Source organism: Aulostomus chinensis, chromosome 20 (genome assembly GCF_037954235.1).
Source record: "Aulostomus chinensis isolate RoL2024-O1b breed Wild chromosome 20, RoL_Achi_v1.0, whole genome shotgun sequence".
Classification (NCBI taxonomy): domain Eukaryota; kingdom Metazoa; phylum Chordata; class Actinopteri; order Syngnathiformes; family Aulostomidae; genus Aulostomus; species Aulostomus chinensis.
Window position 1 is genome coordinate 15247290 of NC_141339.1, and position 16936 is coordinate 15264225.

Consider the following 16936-nt stretch of genomic DNA (forward strand, 5'->3'; position numbering starts at 1 on the left):
ATCTTGAGGGAATTTGAGGACATTCTTCTTCCCTTCCCCTTGTTTTCTGTGATTTATTATCATTCCGGTTTAAAGGAAGATTTCCAAACAAAATAAAAGTTGATGTATTGTTTGCTCCAGTGCTCTGGGTAATCTATAGATCATGTTGTCACCAGAATCCTAAAGAGAACGTTATATTGCATGGAAGGATTTTTTGTTTTTTTGTTTTTTTTTACAGTGAAGTGTTTAAAGCATGTTCAGCTTTGCTTGTGTTTCTGGTTATAAAATAAAAAAAAATTATATGTATATATATATATATATATATATATATATATATATAAGTTTTATTTTACACTCTTGTGCAGGAACGTTATACCTCCACAGCGAATTGTCACGTAGGGTGAAGTCTTTTTTCCTCACATGCGGGGGGGCACAACTAGACGATGCCTGAAGTTAATTGCATTGCTTCACTTTCGGGATCCAGGTATTTGCCTGCTGGGACTCACCAAATGCTTTTGTTTGCCCATTATTGAGTTATACCACCTTTTTCTAACTATGACTCATCAAACAAACAACAAAAAACCTGCTGTGAAAAACATCTCATGATCCAGAATCTGGGTGAAACTCTCACTGCTGGTTGTTAACTGACATGGCGAACAACTTACTCTGGCATGAGTAAAATTTGCTTTAAAGGTCCCTCAAACATCGTGATTGTTTTCCTGTAACTGAAGCCAATGCAATTTCCAAAACAACTAGTTGTGAGAACGCTTCGTAGCAGCTGGAGCATATTTGTAGGATCTGATATCATACGCTGCACCAGCGGGACACTGAATTTTTTTTTTTTTTTTGCTGCTGTTCTTGAATTTCCAGCAATATTTTAACGTGGCGAAACCCAAAACCTCCAGAGGAAGTAAATGATAATCTGATAATCCCTCCTGTAAAGTTTCCTAAAGATTCTTCCCTCAGAGGAAAGTAGCTCCTAAGAATACTCGAGGGAGCTATTTTTACTCAGTTGAAATACCGTAAATTCTGCAAAATCATAAACATATATATTATATATACAAAATTGAAAATTTGCAAAATGTATTAAACACACCCCACCCCCACCCCTTCTCCTTAATGGTAGAAAAATGCTGACTCATGTTCTGGGATTATATGAATGAAATGAACCAGATCACAATCAAAATAACAATTCCACATGCATGTTTGTACCAACCTTATAATTTATTTAAATATATTTTGTTATATATGAACCCATTTATTGTATGCCACTCACTTTAAATTATAGTAGACAGGTGGATTCCTCTTATGGATTGTTTTACAGTATGTACATTTACTCTTGGTTTAAATGGCCTACATTATGTACAGTGGAATCTTGTGACAATTCAAATATATAAATATAGACTATTACACTTCCAACAGGGTCCACAGGTGCGCATCCAACTTCAATACATCCCACAAAACGTCCGTGCGATTCAATAATTTAGTTCTCAGTGTCGAGCACAAGCGGGTGAAACTGACTGCCGGGGGTCTGTGATGGAGGAGAACTTGTCATTGGTAGTGCAGTAGCGGAGACGGGCTCGACCCCAAAAGACACAAGTCACGTTTGCCCGCGCTAAAAATAGCACATTTGGATTCTGCTCTTTTCCTAGAGAAATGAACAACATAACAATATGCATCCCTTTTCTTTTGTTTTTCTTTGCTTTTCTTTGATGGATGTCAGCGGTTAAATGGGCTGCGTTTTTCTCCCACAGTCCACTCGGCGTTTCACCATCTCGGTCCGGTTGTGTTGCCTCCCTGGTGGTGACAGCCAGCCAGTGAGGCCCAGGTCAGAGCTGAGCTGAAGGGTGGGGGTGAATAGTGAGGGGGGTGGGTGGCACTGACCCACATCTTCATAGGATAGACTTCTCATCGAAGGACAAGACTGCCTGATATCAGTCAGGGCTGGTCCGAGTATTTTGGGCTTCTCTCTCGCTCTCTCTCTCTCTCTCACACACACACACACACACACACACACACACACACACTGTCCAAGGCACTTTTTTTCTCTTCTCCTTACTCTTTCTTCAAGATTTATGTTCTCAATAACTCGTGTTTGGCTTCCACCTGCAAGAAAGAGGAAGTGAAATTCAGTGCCGTCTCCAACTTGGCAACAACTTTCCCCCACCCTCTAGGAAAAAAAAAAAAAAAAACAGAAAAAACTCTGTTCCAAGAAATATTACCAACAATAAATCCTGTTGATTTTCCAGAAACATGTTACTGTTGTAGTGACACGGCTCTGGCCTGTGCGTATCAATGCAGCACGCACATCACCGCCGTCTCTGAACACTAAAACGTGATCTTTACACTGAGAGCGGCGCTCGTCTGTGGTTTAGATCCAGGCTTAAACAGTAGCCGGTCTTCTTCTTCTACTTTTTTTTCTACTTTACTGTTGTGTAATGTACAACTCAAAACTTTCACTGAATGTCACATTTCTTTTCTTTCACCCTCAGTTAAACGTCTGATCTTCATCGCACAAGTCGATGCATGCGCAGAATTTCACAGCTCACTTGAAACTGAGTTCCTGACTGACTTGATTTGTGACATCACAACTACTTGGCTCATTCAGACTAATTCTTGTGAGCGGTACAACCGGAGGAGACATTATATTTGAAGTAACACTTTTCTACAACTATTTAAACTGTTTGTTTTTTTCCATCTTACTCAGTGTTTATCACATTATCTTAAAGGACGAGTTCAACCCTGTGCATTTCTGTCCCATGAATTTGTCAACTCAACAGTTTATTAGGGATTTATTGAATGCAACATATGAATTTATGGCTGTTAAAAAAAAACTGGAGCTAAATCAAACAAAAAAAAATCCAAAAAATGAACTTTAAGGATGCATGACAGCAGAAAACATACTCGTGTAAAATACAAGCGCCCTATGAAGTACACTATTTGGGCTGTTTTCCACTGTTGCATGACGGTCGATTTCACTTGTGCTGCATTTTTTTTTGTGGGGGTGGGGTGGGGTGGGGTGGGGTGGGGGGGGTTGCACATGAATTTACACACTGACACCCAACTTTTAATGCTGAATAGTGTCGTAACACACTTCCAGGACAACAAACACACAGCCATCCAGAAATTTGCATCCATGCACATCCTGACAGGAACATGCAGAACTGTACCACGTTACCTTGTATGCGCGCTAGCCCTCTGTACACTGTGGGCTGCCGGCTAGACGCGTCAGAAGTCGCGCGCATCTTTTGAAATCTGAGAGAAAATGGAATGGAGGGATGTAAAGTTTTGGATTCATCTCTTTTAAAAAAAAAAAAAGAAAAGAAAAAAAAGTAAAACACTTTATTTTGAAAGTGAACTGTGCAAGTAAAAATGCTTGTAGATCAACAGTTGTGTGCAGAAGGAGGAGGAGGAGGACGAGTCCTTCCTCCCACTTTCAAAGGTGGAGGAACTGCAGCTTACATGCTCGTATCATGCAGTCTCTGGTGTGGTAGTATAATCTGTCCATGTGCTTCCTGCACTTGGGACTGAAGTACAGTGGACCTGTAAGACAGCAAAGCACAAAGAACATTTCCACCAGATGAACATCTGTTTTGGATCTATAGCTATCATTGACTTCTCTTATATTTCTGACTGCCTCAGCCATCCACCATGCTCTCTCCCTCTCTCCATGACCTTTCAGTCTGCGCTTTGTTGTACACACTTGACACAAGACCTGGATATTTGTTATCGAGTCTTACCTGTTAAATGTTTTAGGAATTTCTCCTTCATTTGGAGATCTCTGGGGTAGAGCACTGTTCAGGGAGAGATGAAGAAGAAGGGGGGGGGGGGACTCGTTAGGGGTGTGGTTTAAGTTATTGAGTCCTCTATATCATTTAATATGTTCTCATGTCAGTCATGGTGTCACGTCTCAGATTTTCCCTCCCTTGACTAGAACTGCACCTGCATTTTTGGCTCTATCGGCATGCCCTCAGTACCCCGAGCCACATATTTGGGTGCAGCAGCACTTTAATCTCCAGAATCTGTAACGCCATTGGAACATCCTTGAATTTGCATCGACACGTCAAATTGTCACTCACCGACAACCTGGTCCCCTGTGTTTGTTTTCACGTTGCGTAAATCCCTCTGCTCCGCCGAAGAACTCCTCGCCCTCGCTGTTAACGGAGCTTCCGTCCTCGAGCTGTTCTGCCCCCGGCTTTCCTCCACGTGTTTCACGACCTCCGCCATCCGTCGTAAGTGTTCCTGCGCATCCCTACCGGACCGAGCAGCCGCCGTCGCCGCCACCGAGGGCGCGCTCTCGCTGCCGCGGCCGATCAGTGCGCACATGAGAAGCACCAGTCCCATAGAGAAGTGCCTGCGCAGTCCCCTCATAGCTCCCATGAAGTGAGAGAGAGAAATAAGTCAACTCCTTCTCCGACGAGTTTGGGGGAAATAAAGAGAAATGGAACACCTGCGAGAGGGATCGAGGATGACAGTGAATTGATGATGAAATATTAGGAACCGTGCAATGAAAAGCGCAGCTACAGCTCCTCTACTGTAACTTCTGCGTGTGGGATTTTTAATTCAAAATGTTCTGCGAGATCTGGCGGTAGAACACAAGCCTGCCAGTAGCAGGGCGCTTGTTGGTGGTCGGCATGCTTTAGTGACTCAGAGGAGGCTTTCTTAGTCCACCCCCCCCCCCTCTTTTTTTGGGAAACTCTTTATGAGATGTTCCGAGAGCTGAGAAGAAATTACTTCCACACACGAGCCAGGAGAACTAGCTCCTACTGAGAACAACTGCGGTTCCTTTCTAAAAGGGAATTAGGTGAGAGAAGGAATTTAGAACAAATGCAGTATAATTACCTTAAACAACACAGAGCTTCTTATGTCTACTGCTTCCAGTAAAGACCAAAAAAAGAGCAAAAAAAATGTTTGCAGTCCAATCCTCTGTTTTCTATCCTTGCACGAAATATCCCTTTTAAAAATATCCACTTATGTATGAAAATGACAAGCCTCTGGAGTCGAAAGAGCCGCCTGTGGTTATCCTCTAATCACCGGTCAAGTGCTGGAAGAGAGCGGAGGAACGGCTCAAGGATCCGCTGCTCCATTTCTGAAGTAGCAGCCCGGTCGCCCTGAAGTAAAGCTCACCCTCTCCTCTCAGACGCGCCGCTGCTGGTGGGTGACCTGTCCCGTCCCGTGAGACTTACTCACTCGTGTTCATGATCACGATAAGACGCACTGTCCGCGCTCCTGAATCGTAAAAAAAAAAAGTCCATTTGGGTTTACTGACCATCACTTTGGAAAGCGGGGAGAAGTTTGTGTCTGCGCGCGTTCTCTCTCTGCCCCCTCTTCCTTCCTTCCTTCCTCCTCCTCCTCCTCCTCCTCCTCTCCGTTACTCCATTTATCTGTGCAATACGCGGTAACGGGAAGCGTATTTCCAACTAATACTTCCGCTGATATTTCCAATTAACTCCAGTATCAGATACCATTGTGGAAACCGTCCCATATCTCGCTTTAGAGAGTCATCGTTTTTAGATCCATCGCGGGAATTCTGGTGAGACACTTAGGCGCAGACCAAAAATTGTTTATAGATTAATTACGGGCCGGTAAAATTAACTGAATTAGTTTTGTGTGGAGATCATCAGAGGACAGCATCATCTCTCATCACCGGAGTTGCAGCCTCGCTACTTTCCCACTGGTCCGCGTCGCTCCTTTAAGTCTTTAAGGCGTGTAATCGTGGCTCCCCCCACCCTCAAATCTTGGATCGCTGTTACTTTACTTTATCATGAGAGAAAACACGATGTTTCACAACCATAAAAATTAATGTTTCATAACTTCTTCTTTTTTTTGTGGAAAAAAAGCAAACCTCACAACTTGACACATTGACAGTTCTGTATAGAAACATCCCGAGTGTCTCTCTTGTGTCATGCCATTAGACGATAATTGGAGAAAGGTGTTCTTGGTGTTTGCAGGAAGAGTAAAAGTTTTGGACGTGCGTAAGAAACAAAGCCACCCCCCAGTCCCCGTCCCCCCCCCCCCCCCCCAAAAAAAAAAAAAATCCTTGGTGCTGAAAGGACAGCGGCACTGTCACCCAGTCCTGCTGCTCATGGGAGATAATTGGTGGACATGTGATCATGTGATGGACCTTTCAAAAGGGATGCATCCACATTTTTTTGTAGGTTTTATTAGAAACGCAGTGACACCACATCCGATTTGAATGATTGGGACTTACAAGATGTGATTTTACTGCTTTCTGATTTATGTAATATTAATCAGGCTGTTTTTGGAGGGAGGGAGGGAGAAGGTGGGGGCTCCAAAGCTGTAGAGGAAGCCGATCTCTGACATTCCTGTGGAATGAACACATAACAACCTATATATACTTTGAATAAGACAAACAGTGAGACACATATTTGGCCATCTAAGTGTTTTTATACATGGAAACTCCCCGGAAAAAGGGAACTGTGTGTATTTTTGTAAAAAAACTGCAAATGTGATTTATTTTAAGTGGATAAATATCATAATGGATGAATAGTTCTTGATGTATTGTGTCATGAGAGGGAGAAGTTTCAGCAGGGGGCGTCATTCTGCAATCACTGGATACTTTTAGCCTCTTGTCCAAACACAAACAAGCACATCGCCAACATGATGGTTGGACCCCATCCTTTCCATTATGGATGCTAAATAAAGGGCTAAATAAGGGAGACGATTAACTAAATGGGTCAAGCCTGCAGAAGACTGTCATCTGCATGGATCAGAAATTCAGAATGACAAAATGATTAATGCTTTTCTAAATGTCAGTATTCCTTAATGCCTGTCGAGCAGGTGTTAAGACACGAGTCCCTGTTTTAACTGTGTACTTTGGCAAGTTAAACCAGTTCACTGAGTTGTTTTCATGCTTTAATTTGTTGAAATCTTTTGCTTCTAGTGTGTGTGTGTGTGTGTGTGTGTGTGTGTGTGTGTGTGTGTGTGTGTGTGTGTGTGGGCCAGATGAAGTTTGACAAAGGGAACGAGAGAGCAAAAAATATGACTTACATCGTTAAAATTCATGTTTGGACTGGCACACTTGTTTAACTTTGTTCTTATCCGTGCACAGTTTTATGACATTTTTAAACTATGATAGTCACATGGGGGGAAGAAAAAAAAAGTTGTATGTGTCATTTATTGGGTAATGTTGCATGACTTTTACTAAACTGCATGTGGTAAACTGCACAGATGAAGATTAAGAGTCAGGCATAGGCGACTGCACTTCCTCTGGTGTTGAAGACACTTCATCTCTTATCCAAGAGGCATCTTCAGTTCTCAGAATAGATCAGTTCTCAGCTCCCAGAGCTGAACGGGCCTCTTGGATAAGAGGTGAAACATCTTCTACACCAAAAGAAGTGCAGTTGCCTTCGCCTGACTCTTAGACAACCAAGGGCTGGATGACCGAGAACCTTCACCGACTCACAGATGCAGATGTCATCAGTTTCAAAACACGGAACATCTCCTTTTCCTCGTGACCTCTCGCTGATACTTTCCTCTATGAGAAATGGTTGAATCCATTAATTACAGGAGGACAAGATCCTTTTCCTGTAAATATGTCTTGTTCTTCTTGAATTTATTGCTCATGTTGATAATTTGACTTCCTCTACCTGTTGTTTTACAGCACTTTGTCAAAGAGTGAGGTCTTTATTGATTTGGCTCTTGCAAAGGAACTCACTTCTTTTCTCTGGATTATTAAAAAAACTACTTTAATTTATCTGAGTGGATAAACTGAAACCTGAAAACATTTTTGGGGTATCCTTTAAACAAACTTGGAATTGCATAAAAATACGAAATGTTATTTTGGGCACAAATGGACTCAGACTCATAAACAATTACACAGTAAAAAGTGATGTTTTTATTACAGTCCTGTATTTACAGGCTTTTGAATACGAGCCAGTAAGTATGGAACAGGAGGGACAGGCAGTTGAATGAGATCCAGATCCGGGAGGGAGGGAAAGCACGATTGGAACAACAACAAGGGCCAAATGAAGGATTCAAAAAGTGCAAAATTTATATTCTGCTGGGCTGGTATGTGTTAGGCCTAGTTTATAACTAATTTAATCAAGCTGATAATCTGTATCTCCAGATTGCATTCATTTCAATGGAATTATTGGTTTAATAACTGGTGATTTTATTAAATAATTTTGATCAACCACCAAATATTAGTTTTGTAGTCTTATAGTTCTCAAATTTTCCCCACCCATAATATTATTAATTCTGCAATGATGTCGTATGGAACTGTAAAATGTACTAAAGTAACTCGCCTTGCTGAAATTTATGCTTTTGTTAAGTAGATATCATGAAAAGAGTTTAAGAGGTTAACAGTGCTCCAATAGACGGCAGGGTCACAGTTAAGATAGATTTGGGTATCATCTACATTACACTGAAAGGTGATATTCAGTCCATGATAGGTGGCCTAGAGGGACGATGACAATACAAAATAGGATGGGTCCCAACATAGAGCCCTGGGGTATCCCACAACATAAAACTGCTGATCTGTCGTTTCTGTCTGTCTGTTATTTCTAAGTAGAACCAAAACCACTGCAGAGATTTACATGTGTCAAGGTTCAAAAGCAGCACTCAGACACAGGAAACAAAAAATAATGCATCACACAGCAACAAGAGGGGCTTTTTTAGTCTTCTGTTTTTTGTTGTTGTTGTTGGGGGGTGGAATTTCTTAAAAATATTCATTCAAGAACACGGTTGATCTGCTACAGATGTTTCTAAAGCATAAACAGGAGCTTAAAAATGGGCTTAAACCTGTGAATTATCAAGAGAAGGCTTTTTAAAAAGTGGGCGTATAAGAACAGATCTTTTAAAATTACGAATAATTGAGTGATAGCAAGATAACTGAAGACGCTGTGCTGAAATCCTTCAGCTCCCACCATTATTGTATTATTTATTTCCCAGAAAATGTAGTTTAACATTCTTGTGACTTCACACAAATAAAGGGGTACAGTACAGTAGTGCAGAAGCAATGAGAGAAACTAATGATATGTATATTATACCCTAACTTCATTTTCACCATGTTTCCCAGTTAATTAAAAAAAACAAAACACCATAACATCCATCCATCCATTTTCTACTCCTGATCCTGTTCAGGGTCACAGGGGGGCTGGAGCCTATCCCAGCAGCCTTTGGGTGAGAGGCGGGGTTCACCCTGGACAGGTCACCAGTCCATCACAGGACCAACACATAGAGACAGACAACCATTCACACTCACAGTCACACCTACGGTCAATTTAGAGTATCAATCAGCCTCGTCCCCTCTTGATGTCTTTGGACTGTGGGAGAGAACCCACACAGACACAGGGAGAACCCACACAGACACAGGGAGAACTCACACAGACACAGGGAGAACATGCAAACCCCGCACAGAAAAAGCCAGGGCTCGAACTCTGAACCTTCTTGCTGTGAGGCGACAGTGCTAACCACTGCACCACCGTGCTGCCCCACCATAACGCCAAAGAAATTATTCTGTACATCGTAGTTTGGAATATAGATACCCGTTTTTGGTCTTAACAGGTTGTCAAGATCAGGATATTGTAGATTCACCACCATAAGACTTCTTTCATTTTAGTTTAGAATTGACCTAAAATGGCATCTTTATATTTGTCTTACCACAAAGTAAGTGCCACACAATGAACCTAGAGTTTTTGGTTTCGGTATTAGTGAGAGAATATTGAACATGTACTCATCAGCGATGAGCTCATGTTTCTGGATTATGAAATTGCACCGTTGGCACTACTGTACCAATAGCAAATATGTAGTGTTGCAGAAAAGGGGAAATGTGCAGACACTTGACAGCAGGCATGAGAATAGTATTAAAAGGGGAAATTGCCTGAAGCAGCATTGGCTCTCTCTGGATGAGTTAAGGTTAAATAAAGACATTTCAGTTCAATGCTGTGTGTGTGGGTGTGCCTGGGCAAATGCTCTACATGTCTGAGTGTGTGAACACAAGAATGTTCATTATAAATCATGGTCCTCGCTGTGGATGGATAAGGGACATAGAGGGTAGACTTGAGTACATGATCTGCATTGGATATTTCATCAGCCTACAATAACAATGAAATGTTCCTATACAAATATGTTACGGCCAATGATGTTGCTGAAGCCATTTAAATCAAAGGTCTCACTTTGATCCCGTCCATCCATCCTGATTAATTTGGCAGAATCCCTCCAAAATACCTCAAGAAGGCCATGAAAGAATTTCTTTAGATTTGTCACAAATGTCCACTTGGACTTACGATTGATCTTAAATGATTTTGGTGGTCAAAGGTAAAAGTCCCAGTGACAGGAACACATCGCAGAGATATAATATCATGAACAAAACTGTCATTAAATTAGATTTTTGTAATACCAGGCCAGCAAAAGCAAGACTTGAATGTTTCTTGCTCGGGCATATAAGGCAGAGAATCAAAAATATTGGTGCAGGGTCGCCTGGAAACAGATTGAAGCAGGCTGATTCATTGCTGCTGGCCAGAAAGGTGAAACTATTTATAAAAATTAGAGCCACGTGATCAGAAAAAACAGAAGGGAGATGTGACTTGTACGAAAAGGTCACACTAACAAACACGGTTGCTATTGAAGAGGCATCGTATTCACCCCACTAGTTTTGTTTGACAACATGCTTTTAACGACTTTGGAGGCATAATGACTTCATCTACATGTTCTTATTTGCAGGTAAATATGTGTTTCCTGGTGTTGTTGCCGACAAATGAGCAAGAGTTCTTAGTGAAGGCAACATTGAAGGGACCCGCGTTGTTACTTTACGGAACAAAGTTGGTTAAAAAAATCCCCACTCTTCATTCACTGTCCCTTTGGCTCTGTTTTTCATCTCCATCAACTTCAGAAGCAAATTTTTAGTTCTTTAGCTGCCAAATGGTTCACCATGCTCACCAGGTTACTGCAAACATCTGTTTGGCACAGAAAACAGCTGCTGTTGCTAAAAACGATACTAAGAGTATGGATATAAGTGTCTTTACAATTAAGTTGTATGCTCTGACACCAAAACTTAACCACTTTTCAACATAGAGTTCTACATAAACTTAAAAATGGAACGCGTAACATTTTCATTGTAGATTCTGTGGCAATACGGATGAAATAAACTGTTTTGAAGTAGATCACATACCAGTAGATGCATAATTTCTAAATAACTTACATCCATGTTGTAAGCACTCTCAATTCCTGAAGAGGGAGACAGAAGTTACACACGTGGAGGCGGAGGCGGTGTATGTACGCATTTATGTATGTACGCATGCATTTAGGGTGTATTCAGCTTCATTTTGGTATTTTGAGGGCGAGAAATCAGACTCTTACCGGGGAGAAAGGAGGCAGTCATTAGGCACATAAGCCTTCATAGGTGCTTTTGGACGTTACATCGATCAAACCAATTAGAATGCCTTGAGTCATTCCCTTTAGAGCCCAGCTTGTTCCAGGCCTTGGCATGTTACTATTTCAGTGGCACACGCATTTCAATTAAGCACTTCTCACCCGGAGAAGCAGATGACCTCATGCACCAGGTGAACACGCGTAAGCATGTCCTATGCATCAAGAACCGCATTGCAATGTCGCACATCTATGCGTCCGATCAACGCACCCCTAAAATAGGACTTTAGACATAACGGCATTCACCAAAGAACATCCTCTTCTTGGTCTATGGCAAAAAAAAGCTTTCTGGTGTTCCAAAACAGCAATGTGTCATGGTCGCGCCAGATCACAACTCATTAACATACTCAAGCGCCTGTTGGGGCAGGTGGAGCACAAGTTCATTTGCTAATAAAAAAACAAGGGTGTTCGTCCTGAAAACATCATAAGTGCCAGCTTGACATTAGCAATGATCCTGCACTTGTTTGACGGCAGCTTGCACCATGCTCAAGATAGGGCCCCAAAACTTAAAAAAAAAAAAAAAAAGTTTTTAAACAATTGTAAACCCAAAAGAGCTGCTTCTATTGCACTGTCGTCAGGGCCACACAAACTCAGTCACAAGTAAACCATCAGATAAAAGCTGAAGTAAAACTTTGTGGGCCTAAATCGTCTTGAGTTGATAAGACAAAGGAGGAAACGTCCACATTACAAGTTTAAAAGCTTGGCTTATTATTTAATAGAAATCTATTAAAAGGGAAGGAAAAACATCTGAGCTTGTTGGCAAAAGTCTAATTCCTCAATGCTCAAGAAACGAATGAGACAAACTGAGGCTAAGCTGCAGAAGGGGTTTGTTTTTTCCTAATAGTCCATGACAACATTTAAGCCTTGCTTGATGTCAGATGTCTGTGTGCCATCATCATGAATTAGGCATGCAAAATAATTCATCCTTCAGCCAGCCCAAGCCTGCCTCAGAACCCCTGTATCTGGAGAAGACCCCTGCACACAGGTAGATCCAATACTATCAAGCTTTGAAAGCGGGAAGATACCGCAATCTCACACAAAAGTCATATTGGTTGACATCTTTCTTGCTAATTCTTCAAATAGGGTTGGCCTATTTGCTGGAATAGTAAACAAGGTCTCGTTACATAGGGGTCTGCTAACATGGTTGATTGTTTTCCAGGTTTTGGTCAGACCACGACTACCAATTTCTATCTGAGATGCAACACTGAGGCAGTCGGAAACGAGTCGCTTAAGGGTTCAGTTAGCATCAATAAAGCAATAATGCAACACCACATACTTAAAATGATACTTCACCCCCCCCCCCCCAAAAAAAAACGTGTTTGTTTTCCCCTCCCGCATCACGTCTTTCACCATGTAGGGAGTCAGTCGTCAGTAACATTAAAAAACAATAAGCAGGATATTTAACCTTCACAGCTGACAGTTAAATGGAGTTCATCTTTGTGTTTGTGAGTTTCAGAGTGTTATTTCTCCCTCTCTTTAATGCAAAAAAACAAAAACAAATGTGATAAAAATCTACACTCACCGCTCAGGAATGATTCTTTGGCCATTGGTGCGTTAGAGACCTTTGGCAAAGCATCAACACATCTTTTGAGGACTTATTTTGGTTGATTTGACATTTTTGTTATTGTCCATTATGTCTGACAGATTGGGGCTAGGAACAAAAGGAAACACGTATTTTTGGCACTGGTTTGTTATTCAGTATTGCACAGCAACCAGTGCGCATGAGAGCGAACTGTCAGACAGTTTTCCTTCAATCATTTTATAATTGACCTTCCCAAGCTTCGCTTTAAAGAGTGGACAAAAAGAAGAAATGCAGATGGCACTTATGCGGTAGGGATGAAACAATGAAAGAGAAACATCCTACTATACTGTGTCATGTATAAAACACACAGGGGACATCAAGTTCGCATTGCTTGAACTTTTCACAGTAAGAAGTTTGACTTTTTGTCACAGGAAATAAAAAAGTGTAGTTAGGAGCATCATGCCAGCACTGCTATCGAAGCAAATTGTTAACCTAAATGGAGTGAAGCCATTATGGATATTATTAATGACATATGTGCTTTTTAATGTTATAACAAGTCAAAATATCTGCAAAGAAACAGGCCTATTATGAGGGCATGGATAAATAAAGTTTCAGTCACACAAGCTGCTCATCTGGTTAGTGTTAGAATCGTAAGTGAAATCTGGTGTTAGATCAATGGTGGAGGCATCAATAGATTAGTTCAGGGATTGCGGTTGAAAGCACACATTCAATGACTGTGGTGTGTTTATTATATATTATGGCTGGTGCACACGAGAAGATTTTTCAAATTCATTAATCAACAGCATGCATGTTTGTTTGTTTTTTTGAAGTCATGTGGGATCACACCAAGTTCCCAAGTCCCTGAAATGGCTACTCAGAAATTGGTTTATATGTGCGCCAAGTGTCTCATCCCGCATCTTGACCAAATCAATGAATATTAAAAAAAATTAAAAAATTTTAAATCTGTCATCATTTCCTCCCCAGATTTAAAATCAGTTGAGATCTCTGAGAAGGGAACAGTGTCATTGAACTCTTAGGTTACAATTAGACAAAATATCCGTATACATAAATATCAGTATGTCAGGATACATCCGCTTACAATATGAAAAACACACTGGCCCAAACTGGCACGGTGGTGCAGTGGTCAGCACTCACAGCAAGAAGGTTCCGGGTTCGAGTCCTGGCTCGGGCACAGGATCTTTCTGTGTGGAGTCTCCATGTTCTCCCTGTTCCTGTGTGGGTTCTCTCTGGTACTCCGGCTTCCTCCCACAGTCCAAAGACATCAAGAGAGGACGAGGCTGATTGATACTCTAAATTGTCTAATTGTCTCTATGTGTTGGTCCTGTGATGGACTGGTGACCTGTCCAGGGAGAACCCTGCCTCTCGCCCACAGCCGCTGTGATAGGCTCCAGCCCCCCCGCGACCCTTAACAGGAATAAGCAGAAGACAATGGATGGATGGATGGATGGACGGACACTGGCCCAAATATGGATATTTTAAATAAAACAGCTGGCTTTATCAACTGAATAACTCACGAGATATGTTGGTATTACTATTGTTTCAGGAACATTCTTTGGACATGTATACAGCGTATTTGAAATAAGTGTCTTGAGTTAGGAGTTTACCACAGTTTTGTGACTTTATGCCTGGTTACAGCCAGATGTTTAAATTTGCTAGCTTAATGCTAGCATGTAGGCGCTCAACAAGCGACGTGATTAAATGTTGCCTTCAAATGAAACTTGTTAATTTGTGAAGTTGTCTTGTGAAGTCGTGTACCAGAAGGCTTGGTATTCAAGTGATAACCTGATGGAAACTCCGTTGTTTGTGTAATTTGGCTTTTACCATCGTAACACAATATTAGCTTACTTGGCTAACTGGGTTAATAAGCTTGGAACATAACTGAAGAAAGTTAAAGACTAACAACATGATTAGCCCATTGTTATATTAAAATTGTAACAAGAGGGGTCATAAAATGACACTAAGTGCCACTTAAATACATTTCCTTAAAAAAATAATCGTAAGCCTTACAGAATTTGGTGAGGTAACAACTGAGCTGCACTTTTCTTTCATGGATGCACATCAGAGCAATTATATTGGAAAGCTAGTTCTGCAGTTAGCTTCTAAGAAGCATAGCTAGACAGAATTAGCTGCACCAAACTGGGCCTTCTATCACTTGTATCCAAGCTCTAAACTATGCCTAACCTCAGAGTATAAATGCCATCCCGCGTTCGTCTCCTACTGTTCGGTTTTGACTTCACCATGAATTGACAGCAGTTTGGAAGACAACTCTGCAAATTGTTTCAGGAAATATCCTGGACTATATTAAGTAAATGGCAGCATGGTGGTGCAGTGGTTAACACTGTCGCCTCACAGCAAGAAGGTTTTGGGTTCGAGGCCTGGTTCCGGCTTCCTCCCACAGTCCAAAGACATCAAGAGGGGACGAGGCTGATTGATACTCTAAATTGACCGTAGTTGTGACTGTGAGTGTGAATGGTTGTCTGTCTCTATGTGTTGGTCCTGTGATGGACTGGTGACCTGCCCAGGGTGAATCCTGTTTCTCGTACGAAGGCTGCTGGGATAGACTCCAGCCCCCCCCCCCCCAACCCTTAACAGGATAAGCGGAAGAAAATGGATGGATGGATATAAAGTAGATATCATACACATCCAGGTCCTTCTCCCTTGCTCTCTCTCACTCACACACACACACACGCACGCACACACACCATTAAGAGGTACAGCCATTTAGGTTCAGTCTTGCGTGTTGGCTCAATGATTCACTTGAATTCAAACCTTACTTCTGCATTAAAAAGATGAAGGTCCTATCCATCTTTCTATCTATTGAGTTTTCTGAAATATCACTGTTTGATTCGGCAAAAATTCTCTTCCTTTTGGCAATGATAACAACAATTTGATCATTCCACATAACAAATTCCTTTGGTCTGTTTAATCGCTCTTTATTGTAAGATGCCAATAGTTTTTATTTGTATTTATTGATGTCTTTATAGCTGAAGCCAAGCATGTAAGCCACTTAAATAGTACAAAACCCTCTTGTCAAAACGGAAAATGTTCTCTGATTTTTAGGCTCAATGCCCTCCTGCATGTGATTTATGCAGAGTTGTCATAGCTCTGACAGTATTTTCATACCGTGCACTGCCTTCAGTGCATTTGCAGCTGAATGACGTAGGTTGGAGAGAATAATATCTCATCAGCATATACGCCTGATGTATCCTTGATTCAAATAAAATGTCGCGCTAAGGGTTTTATGCAACAACAAAAAAAAAAACGACACACAATAATAAGAACAAAATTAAAAGTAGCCGTGACTAGCATGGGTTAAAGAGCATGTGGATGAGAATGTTGCACTGCCAAGCTTGGCTAGAGACGGCAAGACTAACATGAATCTGTAACAATGTGAAATTAGAGATGAATCAGTTGATTCTCTGTGTTGAAAAGCCAAGAATAAAAATGGTCAGTGACGTGATAATGGAAGTTCATGCAGCCACGGAGTAGAAGCAGAGGGAGAAAAATATATTTTTTGTCAAAGTTATAATGTTTATTTCTCCTTATTTGTTTAATTCGTGACCAAGAGATATGGTTTGGTCCATCAAGATGTAACTCTTTCTCACGCTTTCATTTATTTGTAGCCACCAGATAGAACTTGTTCACGTGCGTTAATTTGCGGAAGGAGATATAAAAGATATCGTGGCCACTAATTCATAAAAGAATAAGGATAAGTTACATCTCATGGCCGCGAAAATATTTACTCTGAGGTCATTTTTGGTCAAGTTAGTACAACAACAACAACAATAACAACAACAATAAAAGCCTGATCAGATGAGAAAGTGGCAACCCAAAACTTCTTCATCCTTAAGTTCAAAAAGTTTACTGATGTTGACAAAACTTGAAACACGCAAATCAGTAAAAATTGTTCCCTGAGTTTATCGTTATTTTTTCTGTGCTGCTCGGTTTTATTGTGAGGCAGGGGAAAAAAAAAAAAAAAAGGATTAAAACAGATATAGCTGTCTATGAAATATAAAGTACTAT

At 41.1% G+C, this 16936-nt stretch overlaps 1 protein-coding gene across 1 annotated transcript; it reads right to left on the reverse strand.

Annotated features, from left to right (window-relative positions):
* Nucleotides 1–1943: 1943 nt before the first annotated feature.
* alkal2a (ALK and LTK ligand 2a) lies at nt 1944–5664 on the reverse strand. Its single transcript, XM_086189690.1, has 6 exons — nt 4822–5664; nt 4059–4429; nt 3720–3773; nt 3442–3522; nt 3158–3234; nt 1944–2085 (listed from the first exon to the last, which is right to left on the reverse strand). The coding sequence occupies exons 2-5, from the start codon at nt 4357–4359 to the stop codon at nt 3170–3172; spliced, it is 501 nt and encodes a 166-aa protein (XP_086045816.1). The 5' UTR covers nt 4360–4429; nt 4822–5664; the 3' UTR covers nt 1944–2085; nt 3158–3169.
* Between the last annotated feature and the right edge of the window lie 11272 nt (nt 5665–16936).

Excerpts from the sequence above, each read along its gene's own strand:
- alkal2a (XM_086189690.1), bottom strand. The coding sequence starts at position 4,359 with ATGGGAGCTATGAGGGGACTGCGCAGGCACTTCTCTATGGGACTGGTG. Across the intron at positions 3,523-3,719 it reads ATTCCTAAAACATTTAACAG|GTCCACTGTACTTCAGTCCC; the intron begins GTAAGACTCGAT and ends GCTGTCTTACAG. Across the intron at positions 3,235-3,441 it reads AGACTGCATGATACGAGCAT|ATTTCAAAAGATGCGCGCGA; the intron begins GTAAGCTGCAGT and ends ATTTTCTCTCAG.